At 49.3% G+C, this 22,019-nt stretch overlaps 3 protein-coding genes across 7 annotated transcripts in view; 2 read left to right on the top strand and 1 right to left on the bottom strand.

Moving 5' to 3' along the window:
• LOC132366901 (contactin-associated protein-like 3) overlaps window positions 1-5,514 on the bottom strand; it is a 157,768-nt gene extending 152,254 nt beyond the window's left edge. For all 5 annotated transcript variants that reach the window (XR_009503585.1, XR_009503584.1, XR_009503587.1 and 2 more), the window contains exons 1-2: window positions 5,444-5,514; window positions 1,302-1,447 (exon numbers count right to left, since the gene is read on the bottom strand). Coding sequence is in view for 1 of the 5 variants with exons in the window: in XM_059924355.1 (XP_059780338.1) it covers window positions 1,302-1,395 (94 nt within the window). In the remaining 4 variants the exon portion in view is untranslated. The remainder of the gene's footprint in view (window positions 1-1,301; window positions 1,448-5,443) is intronic.
• A 3,857-nt stretch (window positions 5,515-9,371) lies between these two features.
• Window positions 9,372-20,581, top strand: LOC132367758 (NUT family member 2D-like). The gene is made up of 8 exons (XM_059926348.1): window positions 9,372-9,387; window positions 11,342-12,056; window positions 13,010-13,138; window positions 14,169-14,292; window positions 14,857-15,090; window positions 15,486-15,602; window positions 16,124-16,643; window positions 20,535-20,581. Exons 1-8 carry the CDS (start codon window positions 9,372-9,374, stop codon window positions 20,579-20,581), a joined length of 1,902 nt encoding a protein of 633 aa, XP_059782331.1.
• Window positions 20,582-21,544: 963 nt separating this feature from the next.
• Window positions 21,545-22,019, top strand: part of LOC132367756 (tryptase beta-2-like) — a 42,529-nt gene continuing 42,054 nt past the window's right edge. The window contains exon 1 of the mRNA XM_059926346.1: window positions 21,545-21,690. Coding sequence (XP_059782329.1) covers window positions 21,545-21,690 — 146 coding nt within the window. The remainder of the gene's footprint in view (window positions 21,691-22,019) is intronic.

Genomic DNA, 22,019 nt, shown 5'->3' with positions numbered 1-22,019 from the left:
AATGGAGAACTATAGCCGCCACCAACAGTTCCAAGCATGGAAACTGAGGGCTGATTCCAAACAGATGGGGAAGTGCAGACTACACTGCCAGCAGTGCCCAATGTGGAATCCAGGGAACAAAATTAGGGGCTAGGGTTTACCACTCAAAAATATACTGGCAATAACCAAGAGATGTTACTGTGTCCTGGGAATTTCCCTCTGAAAGGCTAGGGGTTTGGCCTCAGGGAGAATCCTCTACCAGCCAAACTGACCTGCCCTGTAAAGGAAAGCCAGTTAGATTGCGAGCACAAACTCAATCAAAGAGAATGGAGCTCAAACCAAGAGGAGCTTACCAACAACCTTCAGGAATGGCAAGAAAGACAGTGAACTCAAAGGAGTTGTGGGCACCACACCTGTTTCTCCTCGTCCCAAATGTTATCAGAAATTTGCTTCAGATCCCATCACTGCCACCAATATATTTATCTTTTTCTTTTTAAAAAGATAAGCAATTAATCATAAAATCATCCTGTTAGCAGGAGGAATCATAAGAGTGGATTTTAGAAAAGTGCACATACATATTTTTATACAGAACATTTCCGGAGGGATACATATTAAACTGTTAGTGGCCACCTCTGAATGCCACTGATGTATTAAAAAACAAAATTTAACTGAGTAAATTTGAAGATTTACTTTGAATTTTGAATAAATTTGCTTTATTAAACGATTCATGAATCAGGCAGCATCTCATCTGATAGAAAGGGAGATACTCCAACGGGTTACACAACATGGAAGGCTTTTTGTTTTTTGGCCACGCCACATGGCATGTGGAAATCTTAGTTCCCTGACCAGGGATCGAACCCATGCCCCGTGCATTGGAAGAGCAGAGTCTTAGCCCCTGGACCACCAGGGAAGTCCCAGAAGGTTTTTAAAGTAAAGAGGGTGGGACAAGGAAAGAAAGTCATCATCAAGGGAAAAAATGAAAGTTCACTGGAGGAAAGTGAAACTTCAGGTGACAATGGCTTCTCATTGGCTGAACTGCGTAATTTTCTATTAGCTATTTCTATTTTCTATTTCTTGTTGCTGGCCAGGAAGGAAGTCTTCCCTCCTCCAGCTGGGGTAGTAAAGTGGTTGCACTTCCTGTTTGGTGTCAGTAAATGACCTCTTCCTGTTGGGGTAATTGATGATGAGTGACACGGCATGAGAGCTCCCTCTACGGGCCTTCCAGACTCCAATTCTAGTTGAGGTTTCCTTTTGTTAACATTCACAGCATGTTTTATTGGCAGGAGGATTCACAATGAGGGAGAAAAGGCCACAAGACTCACCATAAAGAAGGCTCAGAAATTCCTGGGTGGGTCCAAGGGAGGCACAAGGTGGCTGTGGGGTCAGCTGGTGGCCACAATGATCACATGGTTCCATCTGATGGGTTTGCAGCTCGATGTGGAATAGTGAATAAAAGGGTCAGTTCATCCTATCAGAGAAACATGAAACTGAGATAAGCTTCCCACTGCTGGAAGCATCTTGAGCCTTCAGAAAAGAACAGAGAACATGTCTAAAGGGTTTGGGAACATCAGAGTCATATATCCTCAGAGTGGGACTCCCCAGGCTCTCCAGGTCTCAGTCCCCAACTCTCCCTCAGGGACAAAGCCTCCCCACCTCTGTCCTTGTCAGCTCACTGATCCCTAGAGGTCCTGCCTATCCCTGAGGACTTAGGTTTCCACGGAGACAGGTTGGTTGAGACCTAGTGATACAGTTGACCAGCCTGAAACGCAACAGTTCCCACCACCCTGGGGCAGTTGGGCTCAGGGACACGTGGCTCTGGATCCCATGTGGAGGGTGTTCTTGCACGTCAGCTGTGCCCCAGAAGAGCCAGTAACGCCTGTAGCTGTCCAACTGATTCTCAGGGTATTTTCCTGGGAGAGCCCTTGGTCATCTGACCTCGTATCCAGGAAGCCCCGTGACTTTCTGACTGCTGCCTGTCACGCCAACAACACACCTGAGAAGGTTCTGCTCTGCATGGCCATCTGTCCTCCAGCCCCCCCCTTCTAGGGACCCGGATGCTAGGACCACACAAATGCTGAAGGAGTGTCCACCTGCCTAAGGTACAGACACCGCTGTATCCATCTGCATGATTTCTACTGGGAATCAACAACATTTATGGGGATTCTTTGGCCCTAAAGAACAGACCAACCTGATAGAAGCAATGCAATGATTCACAATTACCAGGGTCAATGCACATATACAGGGGCCCATAGCCCCAGATGCCCCACTCACAATTCACATGGGTGTCCCATACGTACCCACCGATGCCCAAATATTCTTGCTTCATACATACATACATCCAAACACGCACAACAGTGGTGTGCTGGTAAGTGCTAAAAAACTCTCCGAGAAAGGTGGGAAAGACTTCACTTATGCTATCTACATGGTATAAATATTCCCAGCATGACCAATTGCAATCTACCCACTTGCCATCACTGAACACAGAGCTGGGAAGAGATATGCACCATTGACTATCCCAAGATAGTATGAACCAGTTCCAGCACATCCCATACCTTTTCCTATGAATTTGTGCACACAATCCACTTACACCCCAAGTAGAACCCTCAACCCCCACCACAGATATATAACCAAAAGGATACCACATATACATATGTGTTTGTACATATACATATATATATATATATCCTGAACACACACGTACATTTCTACCCTCACCCTGAATAAATACACAAACAGACCACCTCTTACTACCTAAATTTTTACAGACGAAACCTTACTCACCCTGAATATTCACATTCCACTCTCACAACTATATATACACACACAACATGGGCCTGAAAACAAACACGTGCAACCAATATGCCATCCAGATGTACACACTGAGTACCTAAACACACAGGCTCACCAAGTACACAACTGTCTCATGTGCAACCCAAAAAAGACCCATATGCAGTCCCACAGCCCTAAAATACATATACTCCAGGATTCCTGCATACACACATAACCTACACCGTCTACTGGTTTCCAAACACACAAACTAAACTCTCACATCCCCCAGAATACATACCCCAGAAGCCCCAGGAACTGAAAAACACACACAGCCACAAATAACCTATACTTATTAAATACAGCTGACCCTTGAACAGCTTGGGGGTTAGGGCGCCAACCCTCCATGCAGTGGTTCTGCATCCATGGATCGTGTAGTAGTCCTGTAGTATTTACTGGAAAAAAAATCCACTAGAAGTGGACCCGTGTGGTTCAAACGTGTGTTGTTCAAGGGTCAACTGTACATATAAGTCCACCTCACTAATACTGAGAACACACATACAAGCAACACCACTAAATTCTTCAGGCATTACATTTGGAAATAGACACATAGAGGACTCTAAGCCTCCTGATATACTCACAAATACACACACCCACAAACTACTCATGACTATACACCCCAAATGCTCAGACACACTCAAAACAGAAAAACACCGACAACCTCTGCAGTCTTACTAATATACATACACAATTCTCACACACCTATGGACACACACATGCAAATATTCCCAAGCCCTGAACATACAGATCCCCTCCCAAACACTATACATTATGCTACCTCTCCAGAATACAAGCTCCCCACCACTACCCCAACATATAAACTGTATATGTGTGGGGGGGTGTTTATATATATATATTTCTACCCTCACCCTGAATATATAGACAGACCACCTCTTGCTCCTACCAAACACATGTATAAACACCCTAGCATTCTCCAAAGAAATACACTTTGAATACTCCTAACAACTCCATACCTTATGAACAAACTTTGATAATGCATGAACCTGATGATGGACACACACACAGATTAGAATACACAAGTAAGATACATGCAAGTATCTCCAGCAAACCATTTATGAAACAACTTCCGTATATCAAATTATCCCTAGCTATTAGGAGCCAGCTCACACATATGCAAATACTAACAAATACCCGTATCACATATTTCTAATATATAGAAATGCAATTGTCCAACTTCCCTGTAGAAACATAGAACCCCACCTCTTTATCAGATACACATATACTCACTTCCCAAAATACATACGCTTAAGAGGCTCCTACTGAAAATTACAAATGCACAGCCTCAGCAAATGTTCCTCCAAGTGGCCATGCCCCTTGAATACACACACAAACTCATTGAACACATAACTCTCCACAAGTCCCAAATAGAACCACAGTTACCCAGAACACTACAAATATGCAATAATATCACCCTATATGCCCTTTGTTCCAAATACACATACAGTACCACACTACTGGCATATACATAACCCCACATTCCCAACCTCTCACACACAATTAACTCTGCCATCTTGCAGAATACAGAATCATACAAACACAACATACCTACATATACAACATCCACCAGTCCCAGAAAATAGTCACAGACTTGCCCTCTACACATCCAAATATACGTAGACAGCTCCTGAAAATGCACACAAACACCCCATAACCATACAACATGCCCTGAATACACAAATGATCATCCTATATTCCCCAAATATACAAAATAAACAGACTGGACACCCAAAGTAATATACACCGCTACTTTTCCTGACATTGCCCTTATGCATATGAAGATAATCCTTCCAAATCCACCATTAGACACACATAAATCCCCAAATTCATGGGTGATAAAAACACATGTAAACATAGTCCCCAAACACCAAATTACAAACACCTAACCACCAACTCCTTGAGTATGCCTGCGTCACATCTCAACACCCTCCAAGTACAACACTCACTCTTACACACTCTCACAAAAACACAGGCATGACCTCCCTTCAGACACAAACATCCACAGACAAAACCAACCCACACCTTTGACTACATATCAGATTCCCACCAACCAATTAAATATGTACAGACCCCATCTATGCTTGCAAATCAATCATGATTTGACATCAGACTACAAATACATGTTTACTACCACATTCAGCAAAGTTGCTCCCATCACTGACAAAAGAATGCAGTTTGGACATAAGTGTTGATTGATGTTTTTATGATAAGAAGGAAGACACTAGTGAAACCATGAGTGTGTTCCTTCGATCTTCACTCATTTTCCAATCACCTGAGCTACACCTTTGGAACCAGATGAGGGTTTTCAACTCGCAAGAACATCCCTCTAGCTTTTGTACTCTTCAGAACGCGCAGCCTAGAACGGCACCTGTTTAATAGCTCACACACACTACTTACCCCCCACTGTAGGCCCCGCAATCACTGAACCCTTCATGCAGCCGGCTCCCCAGTGGTGCCAATAACCCTGGGGTAAACCCCTCAAGGGAATCGAGCTCTATGGGGGCGTGAATCCACATTGTGGGGAGTCTCCTTACACGGACAAGGGCACAAATAACCCACAGGGTGAACACCAGCGCAGAGCGGTGACACCTGAGGGGTGAAAAGTCCCCGTACCCCTTACCTCAGGGTTCCTGGAATTGACTCTCGAGGCCGCCATGACAGGCCCCGCCCCCGCCGGACGGCCGTTGGGGCCCCACCCTCCGCGCTCGCGCATGCGCTCCTGTCTTCTGGAGCCGAGCCAACTGCCCCAACAGACGCCAGGAGCTGTTGGAGGACGGCGGTCCGCGTGCCTGAGAGCCCCGCCCCAGTGGGCGTGCGCAGGCGTGCGCAGGCGTGCAGGCGCGGGGCACGCGGGGATCTGTTCCAGGAGGTCTCTGCAGGAGAGGAGAGAAATGCAGGGTCGGGCACGCTACGCAGCATCTCTGGTGACGCTCCTCGCCGGGAACCTTCGTGACGGTGTCTTCTTAAAACCAGCTCTTGTGAGATGTGCACTCGTGATTTTTCCATTGCACACCTGAAACCCATGCACTTAGCTACAAAGAGTTCTGGAGAGCTCCGCTCTAAGCACAGTAGCCTCAAATTGGGGCAAGTGCTTTCATGCCCTTTGGACTGCAGTTCCTTGGTTCTTGTTTATGCCTTTCAAAAAACAGTAGGTCCTTTTTCCTAGCAAGCCTGAAGTTTCCGCTAAAGAACAATTCTAGCAAAGAATTCAGACCTGGGAAACACTCTTAAGATACTGTCTCCTGACTCCATTCCTAGAGTTTTTCCAAACGTATTTACTCTACTAGAATATTTTTTATCAGTGTATTTAATACATGGAGGTTTTTCAATAAATGTTGATTCACAGGTGTTTCCTTTGTACGGTTTTTTTTTTTTAAAATAACTTTGAGAGAGAGTGGACAATCTGGGCCAATTTCAACACAGCAGGTAGTATGGGAACAATTTTCCTTTCCCTCCCTCCTTTTTTGTAATATCTTGCAGACTTTCAGTTGGCATTAAAAACAACAACAACAAAAATAGTAGCGGGATCAACTTACTGACCTGACTTTGTAATACTTCCCAAAGAAACTTCAATCATCAGATCCTCTTTCTGGTCAATTGCAAGATTAGAGCATTTCTCACTCAACAGGATGCCTCTGAAGACCCCTCACGTCTAACAGCACTAAGCGCCTCCAAGTGCACAGACTTGAAAACTCCACAAGACACAAACATGGTATCTCTTCATTTCTTTAATGTTTCGTGATTGAGTGGAAGATGAACTGTCTTCTGAGGCTTGTGATGCATGTCCAGAGATGTTTTTTCTCAGTAGTCAATGCCTGCCCACAGCCTCTGTGCAGGAATAGTCAGAGATCATGATCCAAAGGACTTTTAGATACTCCCTTCTGTGACTACTCTTCCCAAATTACATTTGGGCTAATTTGATTATCTCTGTCTCTGGGGTGTAGGATTTTGAAGTATTACAAAAGTGATTGCAGAATTGGGACTGGCTAATTTTTGCACAGTGCAATTTTTGTATCAGTGGCCTTGAGAAGAGTCCTTCAAATACTGTATCAGAATTATGAGTGAGAATCTTGTAAATAATTGGTTGAATGACTGAACAAAGGGAGGAAGCAACAAGGAAGCCTGCCTTTCTCGAGTGCCTGGGTACAATATTTTGCCTCACCATCCCTCTAGTATGAAGTTATTGGTTGAAAATCATATGAGTTTTCCTTCATTGTAAAAGCTCCAGTACTGAGCGATATTCCCAAACTGTTTATTTTTTTTCAGTCCCCGACAGGAGTTTCTTTAGATATAAAGTTCACCATGCTGTTGCTTGAAATATTCTCACCTTATCTTCTCATCTTCTTCTGAGTCAATTTTTCCTGACAAGGGGCAAGGAACTTCTTAAGCACCAACAGGAGTCTTTTTCACACTGTGGAACAGTCCTTCTAAACCTCTGTTTCCTTCCCCAACACCCCACAATCAGTTGGAGTTCTACTGCAGCTACAGCAGTGAGAGAATCTCGTCTCGCAAGAGATTTGGTTGCCATCCTCTGAGGTTTTCAGCCTTCATCTCCCTTGACAAGTTTCCTAACAGTCCTCTCTTCTCACAACACAAACCACGAATACTCTTTCATATCATTTTGATGGTGGTAAACTGACTGACATGGATTCTCAATATGAAAATAATAATCAGACAAGTTTTGTAAAAGGAATGCTACCATCATTCCCATGCAGATGGGGCCATATGCAACGATGAGCCTAGATTCTAAAGAGCAAGTGTATGTAATGCAGACAGGAAATTAACAAACTTGTAAGCAGGGCTTGCAGGCTAGGATTTAGATGGAAGTGGGCTTGTCTGAATGGGGATTGGACACTGGTGGATAAACTCTTGGCATTGTGTCAAGGTGCACATCCATCTCATGGGTAGTGGACTTTTAACACCTAGAAAAACCAGGGCTCTAGGATGTTTAGTCCCTTTAACATAAGGAAAGAGAAGAAGATTTTCTGCCTTCTTGTTCCTTACTTCTGTCCTTACCCCTACTAAGCCAAGATTTTCAGTGCTATATGATGGCTCTTCCAAATCCATTTCATCCAAAGAGCCTGCAGATTTTGTGTATGTTTACAGTTGTGTTTTCTGTTGGAGCCAAGATGCACACTTGAGTCTCGTCACTCCAAGTTCTCTTTCTCATAAGGATGAGTAACTGATAATAGCTTAGTATGTTCTAATTTTTTGGTAGTGTTGCCAGATAAAATACAGATTTCGAGTTAAACATAAATTTCAGATAAACAGGGAAAGAATTTGCAGTAAAACTATGTCCAAAATGTTGCATGGGACAAAGTTGTACTACAAATGAATTCATTGTTTATGTGAAATTCAAAAGTCAAATTCAGTTAGGCATTTGTTACTTTTCTTTACTAGATCGAGCCACCCTATTCTTTCAGGTCTTTGAAATGTAAGAGACTAGAAATTGTTGTTCTAGGAATCTAGTGCAGAAACAGAGGAGCCACGATACCTGTACAAAGACAATCATTGGAAATATCCTCAGATATATAGGAACATATATGAATTTTCAAGTAGAAAATAAAATGAAGGCATTTTAAAAAATGAAAACAGATTGCCTTCGTTTTTAGTTGCATGACGTATCTCTGGGAAGATTTTAATGAAAGAGATAACACTGGTTTCCTCCGGGAAAGAGGATTGGGTTGACAGGGGAAAGAGGTGGGAGGAGGACTCGCCACTGCATATTCCATTTTGCACAATTTAATTTTGAATCATGAGAAGGTGTTACTCGCTTAAAATATTACACTAAAATCATTTAAAAGGTAAAAAACTAAATCTTTTACAACCATGGAATACTATGAGAAAGACATTTAGTGAATTCTGGTCTTGGACATGGGGGCTGCATGACGGTTTTTTGATGGACGGGGACTTTCCAGCACAAAGGGTCATTAGTAAGGCTGGTCCTGCTGGATGTTGGTTGGAGCACAAGGACCACTCCCTTAGGAGTGATGTATATACAGCAGTCAAAGACACTGGATCTGCTGAGACAATCCTAATTTCAAATACTCAGTTCCATGTGGCCATAAATACCCAAGTGTTTATCAGACTAACAGTTCTGAATTTTGTTCAGAAAGTCTAGTCTCTGTTGAAGTAAGTCAAGAGCCAGGTAGGAAGCAGAGTGTGTTGAGGGACACAAAACTAGGTTGATGGAAAAAGAAGTGAAAGGAAGGGACCGTCAAGTCCAACCTCGGTGCCGTGAATCAAAAAAACAGTCTATAAACTGCGTAAAGAGGCACACGCCAATTGTGTTGCCACTGTGTGAGGTGGAAGGAACTTCCGGTTCTTGCCTACCTGCCAGAGCCCTCGTGAAATGTCTCCCCACCCCCACCCTACCCAGACCCACGTGCCCTCTGCCCCTCCGCCACTGCAGAATGTTTAGATTCAAACCTGTCCCTCCTTCACTTGGATCCTGAGCGTCTGCTGAAGCAGGTCACTCTCTGGGTCCTGGTCTTGACTTTTCTCATTGAGGCTACCAGGCAGCAGTAGTCCGTGCCCAAGCCTGCAGGATGGCTTCAGAAGGAGGTAAGCCTATAGGCTGGGGGTGTGTTCTCAGAGACCCTGCCATCCCTCACATATTTTGGGTTCACACGTGACACTTCACGGTGGGCACACAGTTGGACTGAAGTAGAGGGAGAAGAGAGCCCTGGACACACGAGGACATTTCACCTGGGGAGACTGGGGAGCCTGAAGAAACCCGAGACTGCACTGGGGAGGAGGGGTCATTGGAGGTGGATCAAGAGGAATTGCCCTGGCTATGGAGAAAGGATGGCAGCAGGCAGGTTGATTCTTTCTAGAAGGGAGACAAGCCACTTTGAAACGTGTGTGTAAGGATGTGTGTGATGTCCTGGTGGTGACACAGGGAGGGTCATGAGGAAAGCCTAGACGTGTCTTGTGTTCCTGAGACACCTGAAGCTTGCCTCACCATATCTTTCTAAGGCATTTGAACAGGAGCATACTGTATCTAAGGGGGCCGTGGGGAGAGATGGTCTTGGTGAGAAAACTGTTCAGTGGGGCTGTGTGTGGCCACACCTGCAGTGAAGTGTCCTCTCCGAGAGCTAGGCAGGAGGTTACTCTAACTGCCGCAGCCCACACCTCGTCCACTCCTCCCAGCCCAGAGCTCACTTCTCAGTTCAGGCAACTGTTGCTTTGGATTCAACAGGGGATGGGCAACCGTGTAACTTCAGCCAAGAGAGGGCTCAGATTCCTGAGTTGCTCTGAATTGTTCTTCCTCTTGTGGAATCGCAGTACTTCAGACCTACTTCATCTCGTCCCATATCTCATGGTGGACTCTCAGGCTGCCTTGAGAGGAAGAGTTTGTTCATATTTCATGTCACTCCTTCATGGACAGGGAACAGATGTGGAGTGGGGTTGTTTCGGGTGGATTGTCTGTGAAGGCTGCTTCCTCTTTTAAAGGGGGAAGGAGTGTAGCCCAGGGGCAGGAAGACGATCTTCTGTGTTATTATTAAACGTCCTATGACACCTGTTCTAATTAATTAGGTGCACCGTGGTGTGTACCTTGTTCTCCTGAACAAGGATGTGTTCCAGACAACTTGATCGCCATGGCACCTGGCTTATGCCTGCTTCTTAGATTGTCTTTCCGTTATTGGGAGCTGGAGGGGGAAGGACCACAGGCGGTCTGTACTCCCACGACCAATGTAACATGACAATTCTTTGGCCCTTGTTTAATCCTCTGCAGCCATCACTGGCTGTGAAATGACAGAATCTAAGGGACACGCGCCTACTTCTCAGACCCCCCCCAACCCGCACTGCCTCCTAGGAACAGAACTCCTGAGTGATGACAGTGACTCTGGGCACTGGGGAGGGGGTGGCAGGACCTGGCCCATGTTACATGTCTGCTGTGGGTTGTTCTGAGATGCAGGTGCATTCTGGGCCAGTGTTAAGGGTTTGTATCAAGATTCCATTAGAGAGCTATTTTCCAGCATTTTGTTTTGTTTTGCGAGGCTAGGAAAGAAAGAGGGGATTTCTACTGAGCATCAGGAAAAGGAGGACTGAGGAGGAGGTGGGGCCCCAATATTTTACACAGTGCCTGTCCACAAAGGGCCTTTGGGGGCCTAGAACTTACCTTGGAGAAGGTCCCTACCTGCTAGTACGCCGGCTGAGGGGCATTTCTCACAGAGCGGATGTCCACCCAGTTCCAGGTCTTGGGAGACAGCCTGTGAGGCTTAGGTGCCAGGGAGTGCCTTAGGGAGGCTCTCCAAGTCAGTGCTTGCTGAGGCGATTTCTTCTCGGCAGACAGGGGTCAGGGACCTTGGTGGATGGGCGCGGGGTCACCAGTGGAATAATTCTCAACTGGAGGTCAGGGCGTGAAAATCACTTGAAGACATTTGCACGCTGCACAGTTTCCCTTGTCCAAGTGTCCCTCACCTGTGGAGATGTACACTCTGATGCCACAGAAAGCCTCAGTCCCACTTGCCCATTCTCCTCCTCCATTCACTCCTTTCCTTTGCCTCCACAGCATGGCCAGTGCTGGGAACGGATGTGACCATGAACCCCGGTGCCTCCTTGTCTACTTTCACGGCAGTGCCCTTCCCTCCACCCATTCCTGGCGCCCAGCACCGGCCACCCTGGCAGCAGCACTTGCCACCTCCCCTCACCCCAGCATTCCCTCCTGGCAGCAGCCTGCTGCTGCCAGCTTTCCCCAGGACGCCTTTGGTGGTTAATGGTGGCCATGGCCCCAGTGCCCCTGGGGCTTGCAACCTCACTGTCCAAGTCAGGTCACAAGGGAGGCCAGTGGAGGCCCCCCAGACTCAGACCTTTGTCGTTACTCAGGCCCCCCTCAACTGGAGCATTCCAGGGGCCCTCAGCAGGAGTGCTGCATGTCCTGCACCCGTATTCATAGCAACCCCTGTGATGGGGACCGTTGTGACTGCTCCAGCTGTTGGAGTTAGTCAGACTGGCAAGGGAGGCTGGACCCCAGGCTTTCCTCCTCAAGCTCCACCACCAGCTGCCCAGCTGGCCCCTATCATTCGCCCAGTGAACTCTGGGCCATGGCCACATGGCACTTCCAGGGAGGGCCGCCTGGCCACCAACCAGTCCAACGCCTCGCAGGATGGCTCCTCTAACACCCAGAGCGTGTACAGTAACTTCCGACGTTGGCAACACCTCAAGACCCTGGCCCGGAGACACTTTCACCGGAGTCCTGATGCAGAAGCTTTTTCCTGCTTTCTCATGTGAGTGAACGCTCAGGGGGTCCTGAGCTTATGGGAGCTTTTAGATAAAGAGGAACTGGGGATGGACTCGCACGTTAGGTTTCTAGGGATACTGGAAGGAAGGTGTGAGGGCGATGTCCATGCCATAAGAAGGCACATTGTCGGTCACATGGGTGGGCCTACCAGTCCGTGACATCAGGACTGAAATGTGCCCTATCTCAACTGGCCCCACCACCCTGTGAGTCTGGCCAGCTTGCTCTTCCATGATTCTCATGGTAATATGGACTGAAGACTTGCAGTCAGAGAGGGTCGTGGTGTAAGGTGAGGAGCCAAGGAGTGGATGCCGCACTCTCCTGTGGTGCCGTGTCCTTCATACAGGACTTGAGCGTACATGGCCAGGGGAGGTCACTTCAGAGGAGGGGGAGGAGCGCGGGGCCCAGGAGGGCGCTTTATGCATGCCTCCACTTCGTTGTGGAGAATTCCACGAGGAACAGGGTGATGGTAGAGCTCTCCTAAGGGCGTGGGCTCTCTCCCACTAGACTTGTGAGCCTGGCAGGCATTTCCATCCTAAACCTCCGGTCCCTCGTAAAAAGGGGACAATTACACTTCACTCAGAGGACTGTGCAGAAGACGCCTTGGGCTAATCTATGAAGTGTTAGCAGATTGCTTGGCACATGCCATGCCTCATTGATGATGGTGATTTTTATTATGAAAATGCAGCCTTGAGGAGGAAAAGAGCTCCCCAAGGCACAATGTCCCAGCTCTAGTCTGGGAGTGGATGGTCATCCTTGAGTGAGTGTGAGGCGGTGACAGCAGTGGCCGGGAAGGCTTGTCTTTGCCCTCCCAGACGCCCGCCTCTCACCCTCCTGTTGCTCAGTCATGCTGTGTTGAGTGATGTGTGGTCCACATTGTCGGGTGGGGTCAGGCAGGTGGGGGCTGGGCTGTGCCCAGAGACTGACCCCGAGGGCTTACAGCCCAGTGCTTCGATCCCTGGCCCGCCTGAAGCCCAGCATGACGCAGGAGGAGGGACTGTGGAGGGCCGTGCAGGAATGGCGGCGCTTGAGCAACCTTGACCGGATGATCTACTACAAGATGGCGGAAAAGTGAGTCAGCGTCCTGGGCCCAGGGGCTGCGTGGAGGGTGAGGCGAGTGGGTGAGGGCAGGGTCTGGCCGTGGGGGTGCTCATCAGAGAGGACAGAGGAGAAGGGCTGTCACCCAGCACAGGGTCCCCATTGTCCTCCAGAAACCCCTCCCTCACCTTGAGAGTTTGAGACTTCTGTCCTTCCTCCACCAGGAGCTCTGCCTTCCCCTGATTTTGACCTACCCTTGCCTTGATATGAAGGTCTCAGGACGGGGCAGGGTGAAGCTATGAGTCCAGTAGGGGTCCAACTCCGGCCATATGGGCTGGGCCGGGGAAAGAGCTCCACCCGCCAGCCTGCTGCTTCCTTAGTGGTGGGTGGCTGGCGGCCACTGACATAGATTTGGGACCCCCTCTCCTTATGAAAAGTGGCCTAAGTGGGTACCCTGGAATCCCTGAAGAAGCTGGGGAAGCCAGCTGTCGTCAGCCAAAGGGTCTCCGGCCCTTCCAGTGTTTGCTCCATGGTAATCCCCTTGGTTTAAGAAACAAAACCAAACAAACGAGTGCCTCTCAGAGGAAAGGAAGGCCTCTCCTCTAAGCTCAGCATCCACATCGTCTAGCCTCTCCTGGGCCCTGTCTCCAGGTTTATCTACCAGGACTCTCATTCCCAGCCCAGGGTCCTGGATTCGGGCAAGGACCCCTGTGGGGAACACATGCCTGTTCCAGCCTCTGGCTGTCAGCCCTTCATGTGGTTCTGGATGGGGACGGGGGCATGAGGAGGGTGCCCCCTGGGTCAGCCATGTGTCCCGTTGACCTGGTTCAATTCAGCGACCTGGGTCTATGCTTTTGAATGCCATCCAGTGCTGGTGAGGCAGGAAGGGTCCCAGACCTTGTTATCACTTCCAGGAGCAGCTCTCTGCTGTGGACAGCACCTCACAGGGCCTTGACGGCCCCAAGGCACATCCTCTCCCAGTGCCTCATTCTTGGCTGCCTTTGTTGGGCTCCAGAACCCAGGCCTTTTTCTCAGGGTGGCCTGTGCCTCCGTCACCCCCCAGATTCATGGAATTTGCGGCCGAGGAGGAGACGCACATTCAGCATTTGCAGTGGATGCAGTGCGCGCAGGACCTGCCTCCTCCAGCCCCACCGAAGCTGGATGCTCGGGGGCCTCCAGCCCCCAAAGTGGGCCTTCAGCCAGGCACCCAGGTTCCCACTGGAGCTGAAGGCACAGGTAACAAGGGCCTAGGGTTGGCCACTGTCCCCATGTGGATCCTTTTCTTTCAAGACAGGGGCATTGGTCTTTCAACCAAAACAGCCACCGAGGCGGGGGTTGGGGGGGTGGGGTCTCAGCTGCCCCTTGTCACTACGGGGTATTGACTTGGTCAGTTTTGTAACTCCTCTCACACCTCCCTGTCAAAGGACCCCACACGAAGTCTGCCTAAGTAGTGGACTTGAAGGGGAGACCCCTAGAAAATTGGAGGTCCCCCATTTCCTTACTTGTGACTCTCTTAGATGACCCCCTAACCTCCCCTCTCCAACTGTGCATGAGGCTTCAGATGGTCCTGGCCCCTCCCACACCCACATCAATGTCCCCCAAACAATGTCCTCACCAACGTGCGGTAGGTGGTCGGGAGGTGGACCGGGAGTCCCTCACCTTCCTTCCCTTCCTCCTGCTCTGCCTCAGCCTGTGCTCCCAGGATGTGCGGCCCCAGGGCCCAGCCCTCGCACCCAAAGCCACACAGATCCCAGCGGACCCCGGAGCCCAAGGCGCCCAAGGAGATTCCCCCTGAGGCTGTGAGGGAGTATGTGGACATCATGGAGGCGCTGGTGGGGCCCGTCCACTCAGCCACTGGCGAATCAGATGCAGAATGTGGAGAGGATGGAAATGAGCTGAAGCAGGAAGAGGACAGCACCTACTTGGACCCGGGTCTCTTGAGCTACATTGACAAGCTGTGTTCTCAGGAAGACTTTGTCACCATGGTAGGCTGGGCCTGGAACCTGGGGTCTACAAGATGCCAGGGCATGGAACTCTCAGCACCCAAGATCTGGGTTCTGCTCAGGCCGATGGGACTTAAGCTCAGCTCCTTGTTCCTGAGCCCGGTGTTAGGGGAGGTTTACGCAGATGTATGTGTGTATATGTTTGTGTCTGTGTGTATGCCTTTGTGTGTCTGTGTATGTGCATCTGTATATGTGCTCTTTTGTGTGTGACTGTGTATGTGTGTGTGTGTGTGTGTGTGTGTGTGTGTGTGCTGACCATCTCCGCCTTGTGGAGGAGAGTGGGGGTGGGTCTCTGCTTTTCAGTTTCCCTCCTGGTCTTCTTGTGTCACAGGCCACTCCTGGCCAAGGATGCTCACAGCCTCTTCTTTCTGTCCAAGGTGGAGGCAGTCATTCACCCTCGATTCCCGGCAGAATTGCTTTCCCCAGACCCACAGCTGGATCTCTTGGCCCTTGCTGAGGAGCTGGAGCAGGAGGAAGGACTCACCCCTGAAGAAGTGAGCCAGGGGAGGGAGAGGGACACTTAGGGAGCCAGGGGACTCCAGGGGAGGGGAGACCCCAGGTGATCCAGGGGACAGGGGAAACCAGGTGGCCCAGGGGAGCCAGAGGAGGGAGGGATCGCAGGTAGAACAGGGGAGACAAGGGACACCCAGGAAGACCAGGGCACGGAGGGACCCCAGTGAGCAGGGGAGAGGTAGGAACCCAGAACAGGAGGCCCACATGGCTCTGTCCATCCCTTCCCTACCTCGGAGACCTGGCATGGGGAAGGGCCCTCTCTGGGGTGGGTGCAGCGCAGGGTGATAGGAAGGAGAGGATGGGGAGCCGGGAGCGGAGGGAAGGACACACAGCTGGGAATAAGGTGCAGGAGGATGGCAGGAATGCCACCGTGTCTGTATTTGGAGTCTAGTCCTGGGGTCACCCGTCCCATCCTCCCCGCCAGGGACATTGTCCCACTGCCCAGTGCTCCTCCTCTCACACGTGCGTGTGGAGCCGTCACTGTCCTCCTCCCTCCTACCAGCTGGTGCAGAAACGACTCCTGGCCTTGAAAGAGGACGAGGGTGGGCCGGCAGCCCCGAGCCACAGTGCACCCGGAATGGGCTCAAGTCCATCTGAGTCCCACGCCGGCCAAGGTGCCCAGAGGCACGACCAAGACCGCCATCGAGGGGTCAGTGATGAAGCCTGCCCACCAGAGATTGATTTTGAGGCTCTTCATAGGCCCATCCGAGCAGACACTGGCCCGTTTGGGCCCAAAGTCTTTGTTCCCTCTCGAGGACGTCAGGAGGTCTCTCCATTCCGGGCCGGACGGCCCTCCCCTCCCCAGGGTCAAAGGCGCACTGGCCCTCTACTGGGACCCAGGGATGCGTCTGTTCTCAGAGAGGCGTCTCCTGTTCGGGAGGCCCGAGGGCCCAGGGACGCGTCCAGTGAGGATGAGGAGGAGCTCCCCAGCCTGGCCTTCCTCTTTGCCTCCCCGCAGAGCCTGCTGCCTTGCTGGCTGTCCCAGAGTCCTGCCCCTGCCTCAGGCCTGGCCTCCCCTGGAGGTTGGGGGGCCCAGAGAGCTCCCCAGGCCCCCTCCCCTCAGAGAAGAGGCCCCAGCCCAGCTCCACCAGCCGCTCCCAAGTCGAGGAAGCGGGCTCTGTGTGGGCGCCCAGCCGCTGCTGAGAAGCTGCCCATCCCCGGGGCTGGCCACGGGGTCTCTGCGAGGCCAGCCTTGGCTCTGGGCCTGGCTCGCCCCTCACAGCCGAGAAAGAGAAAGCGTGACCCTTTTGTCACAGGGAAGAGGAGGAAGAAGAAGAGGAAGCACTGCAGCCAGTAGGGAACAGCCGGGCCGGCCCTCCAGGGCGAGCCCCCCAGGGCGGCCCCCAGGGGAGCCTAGGGGCTCCTCCTCACCCCAGAGCTGATCCTGGAGGATGTGGGGGGAAGGGAGGGAGGGCAGGTCCAGCAGGGCGGGGAGGGGAAGTGCGATTGTGGGGGGTTAGGGAGGTGGGGGAGGTGGGTGTGGGCAGGACCTTTGGAGTGATGTATGAAAATTGTGAATAAAGATAGTTTTGGTGGGAAATGCTCTCAGGCCACTGTCATCTTCTTCGTGTTGAGCTGCTCCATAGAGAGCGAACCTGAGAGGAAGGAAGGGTGAGGGAGGTCACAGGAGCTATGGATCTACAGGTGGCCAAACCTTTCCTCCACATAGACAAGGACTCCTCAGGCTGCCCCTGGGAACGCACAGCTCTCACTTTCCCCACGGACAGACTCATCATCCCCTTCTCTAAAGCCTGCTTGGCTAGGGGCCTTCTGGGGCATCTGTACCATCTTCTGCATCCCTGAACCGTCTGGGGAGGGAGAGCTGCTTTTGTGCCTCTCAGCCCTCTGGACACTAACCAGTTTCTAGGATGGAGCCTGGAGACGGCCCTTGTCTTTATGGAGCTGCTCTCTGCTTCCCTGAAGTGGCCAGGCGATGGCGCTGGGGTGACCCTCCGCTCATCCAGGGTTTCCTGTGTGGGTGGCCTGACCAGAGAGGAAAAGTCTTGGCCATGGGGACAGGACTGTCTGCCTCGTCGTTCTCTAGTCCCACTGGGATTATTGCAATGTGGAGAGTGGTTGAGGCAGCTACCTCTTAATCCCAGTGAGGATGCAACGAGGGGAATGGGCGCGGGGAAATTCATGGGGCACCCGTTACAGGTGTGTCTAAGGGAAACGACAGTTGGGCCCCTTTGTGGAACTTGTGGGATTTCTGTGCAGCAGCATCTCATTCAACTGAGGGAGGAGGACCCATCTGGCTGTGGCTGTGGGGACTGGCCTTAGGGGCCTAGGGGTGTGCAAAGACACCCCAGAACTACTGTCCCTTCCCTTTCCACCCATGGCTGGACATGTGTATGTATTGGTATCAACACTGATTTGTATTCCCATAGAAAACTGTTCCTCCTGACAAACTGTGACCGTGTTTCACAAGAACAGCTTGCTCACAGGGGCAGCAGGGGTGGGGGAGAGGTGTCTGTGGCCCCAGATCTGGGTGGGAGCTGGGATCCATGCTGAGGAGTGTGGAGGCCTCAGTCACCGTCCTGCGGTTGCCGGCAGAGACTTCGAATCATCAGAGCAGGGGAAATGACCCGCTCATAAGGGTGAGACGAGCAAACAATGAGGGGCAGGGAGCAGACCCCTGCTGTCTCCCCGAACTGCCCCCCCTCCCAGTCTGCTTAGCTTCCGTCACAGCCTGTGCTGGCCCACCTCTGAAGCCCCTTCCTCCTAAAGCACTCAGATGCTCTGATCTTTTGTAGACCTGCCCCGGGCCTCACCCCCCTTCCCTGCTAGCCAAAGGCTCTTCTCCATGTTCTGAGTTCTGATTCCTTCCCCAGGACCCAGGCAGGGGTTAGGACAACAGGGACTCCCTGAACATGACCCCTACACCATCAGCATGCAAAACTGGGGCCGCAGGCTTCCGCAGGTGGCATGGCTCTCTGCTGGACCCTGCAAAGAGCTTGGAGAAGAAAGGGGCTCATGTCTCTCCACCTCCACTAATCTGTAGGTCAGCCTCACAGGTCCTCCTCTGTCCAGGTGGGCAGCACATATGTGCTCCCAGCCCTCCTTGACCCTTTGTGAAAGAAAGTTTTTGCAGCTCAGTAGTCTATTAGTCAAGGTGTCTCAGGGCTTGTTCCTTTTGAAGCCCTACAGGAGAATCTGTTTCCTTTCCCTTTCTGTCTTCTAGAGGCTGCCTGCATTCCTTGGAATTAGTCCCTTCTTCCATCTTCAAAGTGCATCACTTTAATCTCTGCTTCCCTCATCACATGGTCTCTCCAACTCTGACTCTTCCTGTGTCCCTCCTATACAAATCTTTGTGTTTATATATAGCCCACCCAGAAAATTTATGATAATCTCTTCATCTCAAGAGTTTTTACTTAGTCACAGCTGCAAAGTCCTTTTTTCCATACAAGGTGACATTCACATATTGTCATAGGAGGGGTTAAACACGGACCTTTTTGGGGAACCGTAATTTACCCTACTAGAAGAAATCCACAAGAATACCTACCATCAGAATCCACATGAATAACAGACTATGACCAAGTGGAATTTATTCCAGGGATGCAAGCCTGGTTCAATGGTAAAAAATCATCAATGTAATCTACCATATTGAGTCTAAAGGAACACATACTGTCACACCAATTAATACAGAAAAGGCAGTTAACGAAATTCAACACCCATTCATATTAAAAATGCTCAGTAAACTAGGAATAGAAGGTCACTACCTCAACCTAATAAAGAACATCTACAAAAAACCTACTTCTAACATCACATGAAATGGTGAAAGAATGAATGTTTTTCCCTGAGTTCAAAAACAAGGTTAGAATGTCCACTCTCATCTCTTAGTATTCAATGTAGTACTTTAGATTCTACTTAGTGTAGTACAGCAAGAAAAGGAAAACAGAGGCATACATATTAGAAAAGAAGAAATACAATTGTCATTATTTACAGATGACATAATTGTCTACATAGAAAATTCCAAGGAATGTATAAGAAAACTCATAATAAATTATAATAACTTGCTTTAGCAGGATCTCAGAATATAAGATCTATATGTAAACATTAATACACAACATTGATCATATTTCCATATACTAGTAACAAACTGAACGATAGAAAACCAAAATTTAAAACGTAGTAAATAGGTTCCAGTTCAAGGTGGCAACATGGGAAGATCCTGAACCCACCTCCTCCCGCAAACACACCAAATCTACAGCTACATATGGAAAACTTTCCTCTGAAAAAAACTAAAAGATGGTGGAGCAACCCCTTCACATCAAGAAAACCAGAGGGAAACCACATCAAAACAGGTAGGAAAGGCTGAGACACAATTTTTCCATAAATCCCATCCCTGGTGTGGAGACACACAATCAAGAAGGAGCTCAAAACCTGGAGCTTCTCCCTGAGAGGTGAAGGGTTTGGACCCCACACTGGGCACTCCAACTTTTAAGGCTGGCACCTGAGAGATAGACCCCCAAAACATCTGACTTTGAAGACCAACAAGGCACATCCCATGAGACCCACAGGGCTGTGGTGAACTGAGGAACAGCTCTTAAAGGGCCTGTGCACAGACTCACCTGCCCCAGGGCCAAGTGCAGAAGCAGCCCTTTGAAAAGCACTCTGACTTTTTGTGAAAGAGACTCACTTCCCAATTTTAAAGCATTAATCTGAGGAACAGGGGCCTGCTGGAATACTCCCCAGGGACAGAGGCTGGCGGGTGCCATCTTCCTGCTCTCTCTCTGCCTTGATAAAGCTGAAAGGTGCCATCTTTTTCCCCCTTTTCCCTTTCCTGCAGGTGACAACTTTGTGCTCCAGCCAGCTGGCTCCTTCTTCCCTGCTCTTCCTCTGTCTTGCTATATATATATTTTTTTCTTCTTCTTCTTTTTCTTTTTTTCTTTTCCCTTTTCCCCTTCATTCAGATGGTGTCATCTTTGCACTCTTCCCACCGCCTCACTCCAGCCAGTAAGCATCATCTTCACACTTTCCTTCTGATGTGCTCCAGAGAGCCAGAATCTCCAAGACGGGAGATCCCACTTTTGTGGCCTCCACTCAGGGGATGCTCCTTGATCACCTGGCTCTAGAGGCCAGGAGGGATCTCTTTTCTGCATCCCATGGGACTGTAACAATTGGAGAGACAGTTCTTGGCAGGATACCACCCCCAGGATGTACCACTACACATCAGACTGAGACACAGTCCCAGCCTTTACATGAAAAAGGCCTATTTGCTAGTAGGGACAAGACTTAAGAGCAGGCTTCAGGTTCAGCACACATCTAGAGGTTACGGATGTGCTCTCAAGGAAGGTAGGCTGGGGGTACCATCTTTCCACCCTCACTCTGCCTTACTACAGTTCACTGGTATCTCCCAGAATGGAGCTTGTACACTTATCTGAAGCCCTGTTTTCTTGTGACTGCTCCCCAGGGAATATCTTCAGATTGCTTGCTTCTGGGGCCCAGCAAGGCTTACACTTGCAATCTCACAGGACTGAATATATTTGCATTCTTTAAAAGCTGTTACCAAATTGTCTGGCTTCCTATCAACCTGAATCTAGGTGCTGACTGAGATCCTCCAGTTTGGGATGCTCACTGGTCTTGGCACACCCTCAACTGCTGGGAGGGTGTGCCAAGTCTATTAAAAATAAACTGCTTAGACAATCACAAAGGTTTGAGAGGCAACCAAGAGTAGACAGCGTTAAATGACAAGGTTCATCTGTCATACAGCTCTTCAAGACTGGGAGATGTGACTATTGCACTTAATGCGTAGAAACCAACACAGAGAGTCAAGCAAAATGAAGAAAGAGAGGACTATACTCCAAAAAAAGAACAAGATAAAACCTCAGGAAAAAATCTTAATGAAATGAACATAAGTAATTTACTTGATAAAGAGTTCAAAGTTATGGTCATAAAAGTGCTCACTGAACTCAGAAGGAAAATGGATGAAAACAGTGAGAACTTCAACAAAGAAATAGAAGATATAAGAAAGTTCCAAATAGAAGTCACAGAACTGGAGAACGCAATAACTGAACTTAGAAATACAGTAGATGAAGCACAAGAAAGAATAGGTGAACTCAAAGACAGGTCAGAGGAACTCATCCAATCAGAGAATAAGGAAGAAAAAAGAATGAAAATAATTAATATAGCTTAAGGGATTTATGGCACATCAAATGGAATAACATTCACCTTATAGGAACTCCAGAAGGAGAAGAGAAAAAGGGGCAGAAAACATTTGTAGAAATAATATCTGAAAACTGTTCCTAACCTGGGGAAAGAAACAGACATCCAGATACAGGAAGCCCAGAGAGCTCCAAAGCAGATCAACCTAAAGAGATCCATACCAAGAAATATTAAAATTAAAATGTCAAAGTTAAAGATAACAAGGGAATCTTAAAATCACCAAGAGAAATACA

This window comes from Balaenoptera ricei, chromosome 6 (assembly GCF_028023285.1).
Source record: "Balaenoptera ricei isolate mBalRic1 chromosome 6, mBalRic1.hap2, whole genome shotgun sequence".
Classification (NCBI taxonomy): Eukaryota; Metazoa; Chordata; class Mammalia; order Artiodactyla; family Balaenopteridae; genus Balaenoptera; species Balaenoptera ricei.
Note: the sequence above shows the minus strand (reverse complement) of the source record. Positions and strands in the feature narration are given on the sequence as shown.